Source organism: Rhinoderma darwinii, chromosome 2 (genome assembly GCF_050947455.1).
Source record: "Rhinoderma darwinii isolate aRhiDar2 chromosome 2, aRhiDar2.hap1, whole genome shotgun sequence".
Lineage (NCBI taxonomy): Eukaryota > Metazoa > Chordata > Amphibia > Anura > Rhinodermatidae > Rhinoderma > Rhinoderma darwinii.
In genome coordinates, this window is record NC_134688.1 from 332042669 (window position 1) to 332060061 (window position 17393).

General features: G+C 41.2%; 1 protein-coding gene across 2 annotated transcripts in view; it reads left to right on the forward strand.

The window, feature by feature from the left end:
* The window catches only part of TBC1D22B (TBC1 domain family member 22B), a 128697-nt gene that overhangs the window by 74071 nt on the left and 37233 nt on the right, over positions 1-17393 (forward strand). For both annotated transcript variants that reach the window (XM_075853672.1, XM_075853673.1), the window contains exon 12: positions 6544-6639. In XM_075853672.1, the coding sequence (XP_075709787.1) occupies positions 6544-6639 (96 nt within the window). The remainder of the gene's footprint in view (positions 1-6543; positions 6640-17393) is intronic.

The following is a 17393-nucleotide window of genomic DNA, read 5'->3' on the forward strand; positions in this document are numbered from 1 at the left end:
TTATTATAAGGTGTATACTGGTAAATCACAAATACCTAGGTATTAAATTAACCTACCCTACTTTCCAACTATATCCCGCTAATTATGTATGGTTATGATTACCTTAAATGGGTTTTCCCACGAGGGACATTTATGACATATCCACAGAATATGTCATAAAGGTCAGATAGGTTCGAATCCACCTCTGGGACCCGCACCTATCCCTAGAACGGAGCCCCTAAACTCCGTTCTACCTCTTTTTGTTCCGGCTGATTTCCGACCATGAAGGTGAAAACGGCGTAGCTCGCTGAAATATTCTGTTTATGTAAGCTATAATTATCTTCTAAGTCAGATCTGTACCTTTTAGTATTCAGTTTTTTTAGTGTTCCTACATGCTAATGAGCATAAACGATTCATATCTTCATTCGAAAAGAATCCGATCTTCATCCCTCTAGTCTTTCTGAGTTAACCCCGCCTCCTTACTTTTGATTGATAGCATTCAGGGTGGGCCCGTTTTTTGGCGGTGGGCGGGCATAAGAAGAGGAATGACTGAGACTATCAGATTATTACCATAAAAGGCGCAAAATGTTTGCAGACATTTACAGTCAGAGGCGGAATTTAGGAGACAATATAATGCCAATGAACTTTTGACAGCAGCTTCCAGCGAGGGGTGAGTAGAGTTCAATAGGTGAAATGCTGGTGACAGGTTACCTTTAAGTATGTATGGAAACACAACCGCACTATAGTGTGTGCCCGTATATTATACCTCCCTATAAACAAATGTGGTTTGGGATTTCCACAAACTTGCCATTACCACCCTGCTTCCATACTTGATCAGATGACAGCGTGAAAATATCCCTAATCAAATAAACATTGAGTAATAATGGGAAATTTCCTTTTTTAAATCTTCATTAGATACCCAATTGTGGCTCCTGAAGCTTAAAGGGAATCTGTCAGCAGTTTTGAGGCCTCAAAACTGTTGACAGCGCTATATTGGGGAAGGAGAGGGCAGTGTAACGATACCTGTTGTCTCGGTCATGCAAGTTGCATGACCGAGAAATCGACATTTAATTCCACCAGCGGCGCAGCTGCAGCTCTCTGCTCTCTGCTCTGAGTAATGATTCTAGCGTCCGTCAGGAGACCGCTAGAGCTGTAATTTAACCCCTTAATGACCGCCGATAAGCCTTTTCACGGCGGTCATTAATGGGCTTTATTCTACAGTGCCGCCATTCCACGGCGCTGCATTAGAATAAAGTAAACAGAGCAGGGAGCTGTCAAATCTCCCTGCTCTCAGCTGCCAGAGGCAGCTGGGGGCGTCCCTGCTCTGCCGGGTGAGATCGATATTCGTATCGATCTCACCCGTTTAACCCATCAGATATGGTACACAATAGCGTGCACCGCATCTGAGTTGTTTTGGAGAGAGGGAGGGAGCTCCCTCTCATCCAACTGACACCCGGCGATAAGATCGCCGAGTGTCAGTGTCTCCGATGGCAGCCGGGGGCCTAATAAAGGCCCCCAGGTCTGCCTGTCGTGAATGCCTGCTAGATCACAAACTGATTTACTATAAATAAAAAAACACAATAAAGCAAAAAAGTTGTACATATTTGGTATCGCCACGTCCGTAACGACCCCAACTATAAATCTATTACATTATTTAACCAGCACTGTGAACGCCGTAAAATAATAAAATAAAAATTTATGGAAGAATTGCTGTTTTCTGTTAATCCTGACTTTAAAAATATGTGATAAAAAGTGATCAAAAAGTCGCATCTACTTTCAAATGGTACCAATAAAAACTACAAGTCGTCCCGCAAAAAACAAGACCTTATACAGCTACACTACCGTTCAAAAGTTTGGGGTCACCCAGACAATTTTGTGTTTTCCATGAAAACTCACACTTATATTGATCAAATGAGTTGCAAAATGACTAGAAAATATAGTCAAGACATTGACAAGGTTAGAAATAATGATTTTTATTTGAAATAATAATTTTCTCCTTCAAACTTTGCTTTCGTCAAAGAATGCTCCATTTGCAGCAATTACAGCATTGCAGACCTTTGGCATTCTAGCTGTTAATTTGCTAAGGTAATCGGGAGAAATTTCACCCCATGCTTCCAGAAGCCCCTCCCACAAGTTGGATTGGCTTGATGGGCATTTCTTGCGTACCTTACTGTCAAGCTGCTCCCACAACAGCTCTATGGGGTTGAGATCTGGTGACTGCGCTGGCCACTCCATTACAGATAGAATACCAGCTGCCTGCTTCTTCCCTAAATAGTTCTTGCATAATTTGGAGGTGTGCTTTGGGTCATTGTCCTGTTGTAGGATGAAATTGGCTCCAATCAAGCGCTGTCCACAGGGTATGGCATGGTGTTGCAAAATGGAGTGATAGCCTTCCTTATTCAAAATCCCTTTTACCTTGTACAAATCTCCCACTTTACCAGCACCAAAGCAACCCCAGACCATCACATTACCTCCCCCATGCTTGACAGATGGCGTCAGGCACTCTTCCAGCATCTTTTCAGTTATTCTGCGTCTCACAAATGTTCTTCTGTGTGATCCAAACACCTCAAACTTCGATTCGTCTGTCCATAACACTTTTTTCCAATCTTCCTCTGTCCAATGTCTGTGTGCTTTTGCCCATATTAATCTTTTCCTTTTATTAGCCAGTCTCAGATATGGCTTTTTCTTTGCCACTCTGCCCTGAAGGCCAGCATCCCGGAGTCGCCTCTTCACTGTAGACGTTGACACTGGCGGTTTGCGGGTACTATTTAATGAAGCTGCCAGTTGAGGACTTGTGAGGAGTCTATTTCTCAAACTAGAGACTCTAATGTACTTGTCTTGTTGCTCAGTTGTGCAGCAGGGCCTCCCACTGCTCTTTCTACTCTGGTTAGAGCCTGTGTGTGCTGTCCTCTGAAGGGAGTAGTACACACCGTTGTAGGAAATCTGCAGTTTCTTGGCAATTTCTCGCATGGAATAGCCTTCATTTCTAAGAACAATAATAGACTGTCGAGTTTCACATGAAAGCTCTCTTTTTCTAACCATTTGGAGAGTTTAACCGAACCCACAAATGTAATGCTCCAGATTCTCAACTAGCTCAAAGGAAGGTCCGTTTTATAGCTCCTCTAAACAATAAAACATTACAGCGGTGCTAACATAATTGCACAAGGGTTTTCAAGTGTTTTCTAATCATCCATTAGCCTTCTAACACAGTTAGCAAACACAATGTACCATTAGAACACTGGAGTGATGGTTGCTGGAAATGGGCCTCTATACATCTATGTAGATATTGCATTAAAAACCAGACGTTTGCAGCTAGAATAGTCATTTAGCACATTAACAATGTATAGAGTGTATTTCTGATTAATTTAATGTTATCTTCATTGAAAAAAACTGTGCTTTTTTTTCAAAAATAAGGAAATTTCTAAACTTTTGAACGGTAGTGTATGTCGACAAAAAAATAAAAAAGTTATAGCTCTTCGAATGTGAAAATGGAAAAATGCAGAAAATGGCTTGGCCATTAGGGCCCAGAATGCAAGCAGGGGGAAGGGGTTAAAGCAGAGGGGAGGGGCCGGAATCGTTCTCTAAGGAGAAATCAGGAACACTTGCACATCAAGTGGCCACGTCAGTGCCACTTGTGACAGCAACGCCGGGGGAATTTAACGTAGACTTCATGTATCATTATAATTCCCTCTCCCTCCCCTTATAAAGCTACGTCAGCAGTTTTGTCGGGCAGTAGAAGGGTATGAAAACGAGGGGGGTGTGGCTTCACAGATCTAAAAAATGCTGCAGAACTTCTAATAAGGATTTATTCGTGTGTTGCCTATGTTAACGTTTAACACACATTTGGAAATGGCATACCTAAAGAGGCCAACTCCTTTAAGCATATGCTTTGGGACTGCACACCTTATTCAATCTTTTTGGAGGCAAGTGAAACAAATGATAAATAAAATAGGTTCTAATGTTTCCATTAATTTGCTCATCAAAACTTGCCTCATATTTAGGTCTTACTGGCCTAAAGATTTTCCAACATTGGTAAAGTGTTGCCATTCCCTCAATCAATGAACTTGTGCGTTTTATTAATAACAACTGCATTATGGAGCGCATGGTTTCCTCCTTTAATAGGAATGACTTCTCCCATGCTCCTAAATGGACCTCCCATAGCTATTAGGGCACGGTCCCATATAGAGGCACCTGCATGCGGCTGAAACCCCACTTACTTGCGGTGGCCAATGGCCGCACAATTTTGCCGGTAATACCCTGCAAAATCATGCGGCCGTTGGCCCACAGCAAGTGAGCGGGATTGCAGGTGCCGCTGGGTGGGACTGTACCCTTAGATAAAATCATTATCCTATTAGGTTTTTGGCCCTTTATTTTTGACAGCATTTCTTTTTTTTTTTTATACATGCAACGGAGTTTTTTTTTGTTTTTTTTTTGCCCTTATTGGGTTGCAGTTCTTTTTAGTATTTTTTGTTTTAACATTATTCTTGATTTATATACATTGATAAATACCACACCGACCCATTAAATGCCATGTACACTTTTTTTGTAGGCTTTTTTTTTAAAAAAAAAATGTTTTATTTTTTTATATAATAATAGATTAGTCCGTGTGATTAGTGAAAATTTGTAAATAGTTTTTATTAAAAATTTGTTTCACTTTTGGAGATACAGCAGTTCTGTATTCTTTATACAGAGCAGCTGTATCGTTTCCTTTACACTGAATCCGTCAGTCCCTCGGACCTGACTGGTTCAGTGTCGGTGGGTCATGCATGTCTCTGGCACACAGGATCCACCTATAAATGATCATATCTAAGTTCATAAGTTAGATGTGATAGATTACAGTAGGTCTGGGCAATTATGACCTAAATCAAAATCACGATTAATTGAACATCTAACCTTGATTACAATTAATGAACGATTATTTAGGACACACACCTTTTTGCATGCCACGCCATTGATTTAATATTTATTCCATGAGCCTGTTGTATACTACTATATATAATATACCCCCTGACACTGCCCCCACACAGTATATTGCCCCATAGAGCTCCCCACACAGTATAATGCCTCATAGCTGCCCCACACATTATAATGCCCCTATAACTGCCTCTACACAGTATAATGCCCCCATAGCTGCCCCGCACACAGTGTAATGCCCCATAGCTGCCCCCCCACAGTATAGTGCCTCATAGTATAATGCCCACATAGCTGCCTCTACATAGTATAATGCCCACATAACTGACTTCCACGCAGTATAATGCCCCAATAGCTGCACTCACACAGTATAATTTCCCCATAACTGCCCTCTTAGCTGCCCCCACACAGTATAAAGTCCCCCATAGCTGCCCCATGCTATATAATGCCCCCATAGCTGCCCCCAATAGTGCCTGATAAAATAATAATATGCATAATCACTTAACCCCGTTCCAACCACGAGTAGAGGAGACAGGCGCAATGACGTCACTGCCTCGCTTCCGGTAATACATAGTGAATAGTAGAGCAGGGACCTTACGGTCCTCTGCTCTACCATCGAATTCAGTTGTATCTGCATCCTGAAGATGCAGATACCGTTTAAGCCAGGAAAAAATCATTGATAAAACCGAAATTCGTAAGATGACGGTGAATTGTCCAGCCCTAGATTACAGGTGGATCCTGTGTGTCAGAGACACGCAGGACCTGCCATCACTGAACCCATCAGGTCTGCAAGACTGATGAATTCAGTGTAAAGCGAACAATACAGCCGCCCTGTATACAGGATGCAAAGCAGCTGTATCTCAAAAAAGTAAAACAAATTTTTAATAAAAACTATATACAAAGTTACACTGATCACACTTACTAATCTGCTTATTTAAAAAAAAAAAAAAAAGCTATCAAAGGTGTCCATAGCCTTTAAGTTTACCTAAACCTTGAATGGTTGAATACTGGCAATATGATATTATGATTATTCATTCAATAGTCCTAAGAAGTATTCGGCCTCATGCACACTTCCGTCGGCCGTTGAACGGCCGTTATTGACGATCCCGTCACACACGGGCTGCACACGGATGGCTTCCGTGTGCAGCCCATTGTTTCACGGACCATAGTCAATGAGAAGGCCAAGACTGTTCCGTCAAAAATGGGCAGTAGTTGGACCTGCCCTACCTTTGACCGAACGGCCACACGGTTCTGTTAAAACAACGGTAGTGTGCATGGCCCCATTGAAATGAATGGGTTCAGGGTGCTATCCGTGACAACAGATAGCACCCTGAAGGAAAAAACTGAAGTGGGCATGGAGCCAAAAGAAGGTGGATAACTGTCTGACAATTCTCTTGCTCACTACACAGAGCCAAATGGGAATATATCGTTTTGGACACATGCAAAATGCTCTGTGTTTCAAGATGTCGTCTATCTGTTTCTTTTGGATGTGCCTTTTCCTTCATTTGGCTATGTCATTCTAATGTATGCTTTCTGATACCTCTTTTTCTATAATGATCAATAAAAAGTTTGTTCTAAATAAGGAACATGGAGTCTTCATGTATACATGATAATTTATTCATGGATTAAAGGCACGTTTTTCTGTATTCACAGGCAGAACCAGAAGGCTTTTCCCATTTCCACCTTTATGTTTGTGCGGCATTTTTAATTAAATGGCGGAAAGAAATTCTGGATGAAGTAGATTTTCAGGTAAGTACTGGACACATGGTTCAAATGTGGAAGGCTTGTCTAGAGTCATTGCTAAAAATACATACATTACATTACATTTATTTATTGGGTTTTTACTAGGAATTATTAAAGGTGTTTTTGGGTTTATCAAAAAACATTAAAAAAAACAGTAGCAAGCTCATTTGCTATGCGACAAACTCTTGGTCTCCAGCTCCCACTGTTAGGACATGGTCACACGTAGCGTAAACACTGCAGAATTTTCATCCGGGTTTTCTGTGCAGAAATTCCACAGCATTTTCAACAAACCCCATTCACACGATGCAGAAAAAACCTGCACTTAAGATGTGCGGAAATTGACTTGCTGTATGGCTTTTCAATCTGCATCATGTCAATTTATTTTGCGAAAAGGCTGCAGAATTTCTGCACAGAAAATCTAGATAGAGTGCATTTGCACTTAAGCTACAGTTTCCTGCATTTCTGTATACATAACCTTCCCGTATGATTTAGTGGTAAGAAAATAAGGTTAACATGCAAAGGGAAAATAAATCAAAATATGCTGTGTTAACCCCTTCCCGACATGCGCCGTACATGTACGGCGCTGTCGGGAGGTGCTTCCCGCAAAGCGCTGTACATGTACGGCGCAGTGATTGTGCGGGCTCAGAAGCAGAGCCGGCACCATCACCCTCCTGTAACTGCCAGGACCGGAGCTACTCTCCGATCCGGCAGATTAACCTCTCAGATGCTGCGCTCAATAGAGCGCAGCATCTGATAGGTTTTCACCCTACCGGCAACCCAGTGATGCAATCGGACGTCCGAGTCTGCCTTGTACGGGAGCCGATGAGGACCCGCCTGCGGCGTGTCCTCATAGGCTTGCTGTCAGTGAATAACTGACAGCACTAATACACTGCACTACGTATGTAGTGCAGTGTATTAGAGTAGCGATCGGGGCATCAGGCCCTCATGTCCCCTAGTGGGACAAGTCAAAAAAGTAAAAAAAAGTTAATAAAAATGTGGTAAAACAATAAAAACACACACTTTTCAAATAAAAATAAAGCTAAACTGACTTTTTTCCCATAGTAAGTCTTTTATTATGGGAAAACCCGTAAAAATTAAAAAAACTATACATAATTAGTATCGCCGCGTCCGTAACGACCCAAACTACAAAACTATTATGTAATTTATCCCGCACGGTGAACGTCGTAAAAAAAAAACATGAAAAACAACGCCAGAATCTTTGTTTTTAGGTCACATCTCCTTCCAAAAAATGCTATAAAAAGTGATCAAAAAGTCACATTTACTCCAAAATAGTACTAATAGTGTAAAATAGTCCCGCAAAAAATAATCCCTGACACCGCTTTGTGCACGCAAAAATAAAAAAGTTATGGGTCTTAGAATATGGCGACACAGAAAACAAATGATTTTATAAAAAAAGTGATTTTATTGTGCAAAAGCTGCAATACATTAAAAAAACTATATAAATTTGGTATCGCCGTAATCGTATCGACCCGCAGAATAAAGCTAACATGTAATTTAGGGCGCACTGTGGATGCCGATAAAAAAAACAATAAAAAACGATTCCAGAATTGCTTGTTTTTGGTAATTTCCTTTACCAAAAAATGAAATAAAAAGTGATCAAAAAGTCGTATGTGTTCCAAAATGGTACCAATAAAATCTACAGCCCGTCTCGCAAAAAACAAGCCCGCACACCGCTCAATCAACTGAAAAATAAAAAAGTCACGGCACTAGTAATGCGGTGATGAAGAAACATCTCAATGCGCAGGCCTGAGGGGAACATTCCTTCAGTTTCAGGGCCCTAGTATTTAGGAACTAGGAAAGGGAAGGGACATAGCACATACGCTGGAAGCGAGGGCGCCCGTATTATACCAGTGCAAAACTTTCCCAGTAATATTTCCCAAACTACGAAGGAGAAAAAGTCCCCAAAAGGTGCAGAGCGTTACAGAAGGGGGATAAGAAAGAAAACCGTTTATCAGTGTGACACCGGCCTGTGCATAACGGATCGCTTCACATCGTAACACACTTCTATGGATAATTGTATTATTTACCCCATTATTATACCCTCTTATTATGCCCTGATGTACTCCGCACATATTACATATACTCTAATGTACTCCGCACAGATTACATATGCCACCACATTATAAACGGAAATACCAGCAAAACTCAAACAAAACTACCAAGCAAAATCCATGCTCAAAATGGCGGTCTTTCCCTTCTTAGCCCTACAGCGTGCCCAAACAGCAATTTATGGCCACAAGTAAGGCATTACCACACCCGGGAGAACCCGCTTAACAATTTATGGGGTAAGATTCTCTAGGGGCACAACATCTTGTGCGGTGAATGGGCAGATCAGTGGAAAAATTGCAATTTTCACTTTGCACCATCCACTGCGTATTCATTTCTGAAAAACACCTGTGATGTCTAAATTCTCACTACACCCCTTGATAAATGCCTTTAGGGGTGTAGTTTCTAAAACGGGGTCACTTTTGTTTGGTACATCAGGGGTTTTGCAAATGCAACATGGCGTCCGCAAACCATTCCAGAAAAATCTACGCTCCAAAAGATAAATACCGCTCCTTTTCTTCTGAATGCTCCCATATATGTAAACAGCTGATTATAACCACATATGGGGTGTTACCGTACTCGGGAGAAATTACTTTACAAATGTTGGGGTGCTTTTTCTACTCTATTCCTTGTAAAAATGAAAAATGTTGATCTAAAACTACATCTTGTTGGAAAAAAAAATTATTTTTCATTTTCATAGCTTAATTCTAATTAATTCAGCAAAAAACCTTTGGGATCAAAATTTTCACTATACCCCTAGATGATTCCTCAGGGGGTGCAGTTTCCCAAATGGAGTCAATTTTGGGGTGTTTCCACTGTACTTGTACTACAGGGGCTCAGCAAATGTGACATGGCGCCCAGACACTATCCAAAATCCAAATGGTGCTAGTTCCATTCTGAGCCCTACCGTGTGTCCAAACAGCCGTTTATGACCACATGTGGGGTATTGTTTTACTCGGGAGAAGTTGCTTTACTAATTTTATGGTGCTTTTTCTCCTTCAGTCCTTGTGGAAATGAAAAAAAATTAGCTAAACCTACATTTTATTTGAAAAAATGTAGATTTTCATTTTCACAGCCTACTTCCAAAAATTTCTGCAAAAAACCTGTGGGGTCAAAATGCTCACTATACCCCTAGATAATTTCCTCAAGGGGTATAGTTTCCAAAATGGGGTCACTTGTTGGGGGTTTCCACTGTTTTGTCACCTTAGGGGCTTTGCAAATGTGACATGGCCTCCGCAAACCATTCCTGCTAAATTTGTGCTCCAAGAGCCAAATGGCGCTCTTTCCCTTCTAAGCCCTGCCGTGTGTCCAAACAACCGTTTATTTAAAAATGTGGGGTATTGTTTTACTCGGGAGAAATTTATTTACAAATTTTATGGTGCTTTTTCTCCTTTAGTCATTGTGGAAATGAAAAAAAATTAGCTAAACCTACATTTTATTTGAAAAAAATGTAGATTTTGATTTTCATGGCCTAGTTCCAAAAATTTTTGCAAAAAAACTGGCCGGTCAAAATGCTTACTACACCCCTAGATAAATTCCTTGAGGGGTATAGTTTCCAAAATGGGGTCACTTGTTGGGGGTTTCCACTGTTTTGTCCCCTAGGGGGCTTTGCAAATGCGACATGGCCTCCGCAAACCATTCCTGCTAAATTTGAGCTCCAAGAGCCAAATAGCGCTCTTTCCCTTCTAAGCCCTGCTGTGTGTCCAAATAACCGTTTATTACCACATGTGGGGTATTGTTTTACTCGGGAGAAATTGCTCTACAAATATTGTGGTGCTTTTTCTACTTTAGTTCTTTTGGAAATGAAAAAAAATTAGCTAAACCTACATTTTATTTGAAAAAAATGTAGATTTTTATTTTCATGGCCTAGTTCCAAAAATTTTTGCAAAAAAACTGGCCGGTCAAAATGCTTGCTACACCCCTAGATAAATTCCTCGAGGGGTGTAGTTTCCCAAATGGGGTCACTTTTGGGGGGTTTCCACAGTTTTAGTTACACAAGACCTGTTCAAAGCTGACATGGTGCCTAAAATATATTCTAATAAAAAGGAGACCCAAAATCCACCAGGTGCTCCTTTGCTTCTGAGGCCGGTGCTTCAGTCCAGTAGCACACTAGAGCCACATCTGGGATATTTCCTAAAACTGCAGAACCTGGGCAATAAATATTGAGTTGCATTTCTTTGGTAAAACATTCTGTGGTACTAAAAAAATGGATTCAAAATGAATTTCTGGAAAAAAATAATGAACTTTGTAAATTTCACCTCTACTTTGCCTTAATTCCTGCGCAATGTCTAAAGGGTTAAGAAACGTTCTAAATGCTGTTTTGAATACTTTGAGGGGTGCAGTTTTTAAAATGGGGTGACTTATTGGGGGTTTCTAATATCTAAGGACCTCAAAGCCACTTCACAACTGAACTGGCCCCTGTAAAAATAGCATTTTGACATTTTCTTGAAAATGTGAGAAATTGCTGCTAAAGTTCTAAGCCTTGTAACGTCCTAGAAATATAAAATTATGTTCTAAAAACGATGCCAATCTAAAGTAGACATATGGGGGATGTTAGTTAGCAACATTTTTGTGTGGTATAACTGCCTGTCTTACAAGCAGATACATTTAAATTTAGAAAAATGCAAATTTTTGCAATTTTTCGCTAAATTTTGGTGTTTTTCACAATTAAATACTGAATGTATCGGGCAAATTTTGCCAGTAACATAAAGTCCAATGTGTCACAAGAAAACAATCTCAGAATCACTTGGATAGGTAAAAGCATTCCGGAGTTATTACCACATAAACTGAAACATGTCAGATTTGAAAAATGAGGCTCTGTCAGGAAGGTCAAAAGAGACCAAAGAGGGAAGGGGTTAAGGACGCAGCCTAGTTTTGGCCTTAAGGCTCAGAGCCCATTTTTCAAATCGGACATATTTCACTTTATGTGGTAATAACGTCGGAATGCTTAAACCTATTCAAGCGATTCTGAGATTGTTTTCTCGTGACACATTGGGCTTCATGTTCGTGGTAAAATTTGGTCGATCTATTCAGTGTTTATTGGTGAAAAATGGCAAAATGTAGAGAAAATTTTTAAAAAATAGCATTTTTCTGAATTTAAATGCATCTGCTTGTAAAACAGACGGTTATACCACCCAAAATAGTTAGTAGTTCACATTTCCCATATGTCTACTTTAGATTGGCATCGTTTTTTGAACATTCTTTTATTTTTCTTGGACGTTACAAGGCTTAGAACATAAACAGCAATTTCTCATATTTTCAAGAAAATTTCAAAAGCCTTTTTTTTAAGGTACCTCTTCAGTTCTGAAGTGGCTTTGAGGGGCCTATGTATTAGAAACCCTGATAAAACACCCCATTTTAAAAACTAGACGCCTCAAAGTATTCATAACAGCATTTAGAACGTTTTTTTAACCCTTCAGGCATTTCACAGGAATTAAAGCAATGTAGAGGTGAAATTTGCACATTTCATTTTTCTTGCTGAATTTCAATTTTATTCAATTTTTTTTCTGTAACACAGAAGGTTTTACCAGAGAAACACTACTAAATATGTGTTGTCCAGATTCTGCAGTTTTTAGAAATGTCCCACATGTGTCTCTAGTGTGCTCGTGGACTAAAACACAAGCCCCAGAAGCAAAGAAGCACCTAGTGCATTTTGAGGCCTCTTTTTTTATTAGAATATATTTTAGGCAGCATGCCAGGTTTGAAGAGGTGTTGAGGTGCCAAAACAGTAGGAATCCCCCAATAGTGACCCCATTTTGGAAACTGCACCCCTCAAGGAATTCATTTATGGTTGTTGTTACCATTTTGACTGCACAGTTTTTTCACAGCGCCTATTTGAATTGGGCTGTGAAATTTAAAAAATTTAATTTTTCCCAATAAGATGTCATTTTTTTAATCAAAATTTCTTATTTTCACAGGGAACAAAATACCCCATTTTGTTGCCCAATTTGTCCTTAGTGCGGCAATACCCCATTTGTGGTGATAAACTGCCGTTTGGGCCCATGGGAGGGCTCAGAAGGAAAGGAGCGCTATGTGTTTGTTGGAGTCCAGATTTTGCTGGATTGGTTTTCGGGTGCCATGTCGCATTTGCAGAGCCCCAGAGGTATCAAAGCAATGGAAACCCACCAGAAGTGACCCCATTTTGGAAACTGCACCCCTCAAGGAATTCATTTATGGGTAATGTGACCATTTAGACACCATAGTTTCTTCACAGAACTTATTTGAATTGGGCTGGGAATTAAAAAGATATATATTTTTTCCCAATAATATGTCGTTTTAGCTCAAAAATTCTTATTTTCACAAGAAATAAAATACTACATTTTGTTGCACAATTTGTCCTGAGTGCGGCAATACCCCATTTGTGGTGATAAACTGCCGTTTGGGCCCATGGGAGGGCTCAGAACGAAAGGACCACCATTTGGCCTACTGGGGATTTTCTGGTGCGAAGTCATGTATGCAGAAGCCCCTGAGGTACCAGTACAGTTGAAACTCGAAAGAAGTGACCCCGTTTTAAAAACTACACCCCTTAAGGCATTCATCTAGAGGTGTAGTGGGCATTTTGACCGGAGACATACACCCCATAAACTGTAATGTGGGTTCTCCCGGGTATGGCAATACCCTACATGTGGCTGTTATCAGCTGCCTGGGCACACAGCAGGGCCCAGACGGGAAAGATGAGGGGATAAGCTGTGCGGAGTACATCAGGATAAGTAAAATTGGGGTAAATTATAAACCAAGGGATGTATGATACATTTTAAAACACTTTCATACAGAGCTCTGGTTTTTCGGGACACGTGTCACATTGGTATATTGTGTCCTCCCTTATCGCCCTCTTATAGCAGACTTTGCACCTCTTTTGACTTTTTCCCTTCTTGCCAGTTTGGGGAACTTCTCCTGGAAATTGTTGCCCTGGTACGATGCGTGTGGCTCCGCTTCCAGAAGTACTGGTTGTCCCCCTTCTTGGTCCCTAAAGATTAGGTTCTTGATAATCACCTCTTGAAATTCCAGGAAAGTTCCCCTCTGGCCTGCACATCGACGTAGCACGTACGCATTGTACAATGCCATCTGTATGATGTGCACGGCCAGCTTTTTATACCACACCGCATGGCGCTGTAGAGCTTCAGGATTTTATCTGACAAGTCCACCCCTCCCATGTACCTATTGTAGTCCAGGATGCAGTCTGGTTTGGGGGTGGCCTTTCCTTCATATATCCTAAATCTGTAGGTATACCCTGATGCACTCTCGCACAGGTTATACATCTTCACGCCATACCTTGCCCTCTTACCCGGCAGGTACTCGCGGAATTGAACCCTCCCTTTAAAATCTACCAAGGACTCATCAATAGAAATACACTTCTCGGGGTGTATGATTGGGAAAACCGGGCACTGAAACGGTCTAATAGGGGTCTCCGTTTATACAAACGGTCAAAACTGGGGTCATTTCGGGGTGGGCACGGCTCATTATCAGTATAATGTAAGAAGCGAAGTATTGCCTAATTTTATTTTTAGGTTCCAGTTCAGTTATGAAGTTGCTTTGAGGGGCCGATATATTAGAAACCCCCTATGAAACACCCCATTTTAGAAACGACCCCTCAAAGTATTCACAACAACATATAGAAAGTTTATGAACCCTTTAGGTGTTTCACAGGAATTTCGAGCAAAGCAGAGGTGAAATTTACATTTTTTTTTTTTGTCAGAAAATCCTCTTTATACCCTTTTTTTTATAACACAAAAGGTTTTATCAGAGAAACGCAACTCAATACTTATTGCCCAGATTCTTCAGTTTTGAGAAATATCCCACATGTGGCCCTAGTGCGGTAATGGACTGAAGCACCGGCCTCCGAAGCAAAGGAGCACCTAGTGGATTTTGAGGCCTCCTTTTTATTAGGCACCATGTCCGGTTTGAAGAGGTCTTGTGGTGTCAAAACAGTGGAAAACCCCCAAAAGTGACCCCATTTTGGAAACTAGACCCCTTGAGGAATTCATTGTAGCTTTCTTGGGGTGCATGCGGCTTTTTGATCAGTTTTTATTCTATTTTTAGGTGGCGTGGTGACTAAAAAACCGCAATTCTACTATTGTTTTTTTATTCTATTTTTTTTACAGCGTTCATCGTGCGCTATAAATGACATATTCACTTTATTCTGCGGGGTGATACGATTACGGCGATACCAGATGTTTATAGTTTTTGTATGTCTTATGGCGTTTGCACAATAAAATACTTTTTGTAAAAAATCATTCACTTTTTGTGTTACCTTATTCTTAGAGCCATAACTTTTTTATTTTTCCATCAATAAAGCCGTGCGAGGACTTATTTTTTGCGTAACGAACTGTAGTTTCGATCAGTACCATTTTTAGGTACATGTGACTTTTTGATCTCTTTTTATTCCGTTTTTTGGGAGGTGAAGATTCTGTGATTGTGATTCTGGTACGGTTTATTATTATTTTATTTTACGGCGTTCACCGCGCGGGATAAATAACGAAATAATTTTGTAGTTCAGGCCGTTACAGACGCGGCGATACCAATTATGTATAGTTTATTTGTTTCTTTATATATTTTTATTAATAATAAAAGACTGATAAGGGAAAAGGGGGGATTTTTACTTTTATTACTTTTAAAACTTTTATTTTCTTATTTTTACACATCTTTTAACTTTTTTTTTACTTCATTAACTTTGTCCCACTGGGGGACTTGAGGGCAGGAGGCCCTGATCGCTATTCTAATACACTGCACTACATGCGTAGTGCAGTGTATTAGAGCTGTCAGCTACTCACTGACAGCAAGCATAGTGGGTCCTGAAGTCAGGACCCACTAGGCTTCCGTCGATGGCAATGCCGGACGCCATTGTTTGGTGTCCGGTTGCCATCATTACCATCGCCAGCCGCTATCGTGTAGCAGGCTGGCGATTGTAGCTTAACCCCTAAAAAGCCGTGATCACTATTGAACACAGCTTTTAAGGGGTTAATCAGCGGGGACACAGCGATCGGTCCCCGCTGTAGGAGCTGTGACAGCTGCTGTACGAGACAGCAGCTGTCACAGCTCCTGCATGTGTCGGGAGGACGGCCGAAATGGCCGTTACTCCCGCAACGTAATAGTCCGTCGCTGAGCGTTAACGCTACAGTTAGCGCGACGGATTATTACGCCGCTGAGCGCGAAGGGGTTAATATGCACATATAAGCACTAAGCAAATCATTCCCCATTATTATGTATGTGAACGCTGTACAACTGCGGTCTAGTGGTTGATACCTAATGGACCGTATTAATTAAAACGGTCTAATTGCCCATAGCAACCAATCACAGCACAGCTTTAATTTTTTCAGAGGCGTTTTAATAAATGAAATCTGAGCACTGTTAGTTGTTATGGTCGTTTTTTCTTTTTTTTTCTTTTTTCTGTTAGGCAGATTTGATAAATGAGGCTTAACCCCTTCCCGCGATTGGGCGTGACTGTACGTCCGAAATCAAAGTGATTTCCCGCAATAGGGCGTACGGTTAATGCCCAAGCTTCAAACTGTCACCATGTCAACCGACATGGTGACAGCGTCCCGATCGTTTCCGAGCAGGACTCACGGGCACAGGACCAATCAGAGTGGTCCCGTGCCGGCACGAGCTGCGATTGGCCAGTCAGTACTGACAGGCCAATCACAGCGCAGGAGCAGTGGTTTGCCGTCTTTGACAAGCTCATTCCTGTCAGAGAGCTTGTCAGTCGGAGACAAGAAGAAATACAGTGAAAGAGTGAAAAATAGAACCAAAAAACCGAGCGATCTGCCCCTTTTCTGCCCTTTTCTGCCCATTAACCAGTGATCACCACCTTTGGTGCCCACTGGTTGTAAGATATATAATTTCAGTCACCCACAGTGTCCTTCTGCCGTGTGATCTGTGCCCAGCGATCACCTGTCGCAGTACCTGGTCGCCATCACCCTGCTGTGTCACTAGATTGCCCACTGCCCGAGTTTCCTGTTGGGTAGCAATGCCACTTCTCATTTAGTTTTCCCCCTGGTAGGTAGGGTACGCTTACTGTTTGAATACAGCAGGGTTGCTGTTCTCATTGCGCCGTTGAGAGTAGCGCTGTTTATTTTTTGTTAAAAAAAAGTTTTTAAAAGAAAGTTACAAAAAAAGTTAGTTAGTTAGTAGCTGAACAAAATTATGGCCAAAAGAGTCTTCACAGCCGAGGAAGTGTATCAAATGCTGTGTTCTGATACGGACAGCGAGAGTGAAGGTGAAGAGCAGTTCGTGCTTCCATCTTCCTCTGCATCCAGTGACTCTGAGTCTGCACCCCCCAGTCGGCGCAGAAGAGCCATAGGTCCTGCTCTGCCTGATATGGCATGGGTAGCTGCGGACAATTATACCCCCCAGGTGCCTGAGTTTACAGCCCCCTCAGGCATTCAAATTGACACCACGGATTTTAGCCTTATTGATTATTTTAACATTTTTTTTTCAGACACTCTTTTAGAGTAAATGGTCCAGCAGACCAACATTTATGCGGAACAATTTATCGCCCACAATCCTGACTCATTTTATGGGAGAGGCCAAAATTGGACCCCCACAAACACAGTGGAATTGCGGAAGTTTTGGGGCTTATTTTTAAGTTTTGGGCTCATAAAAAAGCCCAGTATTAGAGATTATTGGTCCCTTGATATTTTATATAACACCCCCCTTTACCGCACAGTAATGACAAGGATGCGGTTCGAAGCCATCGT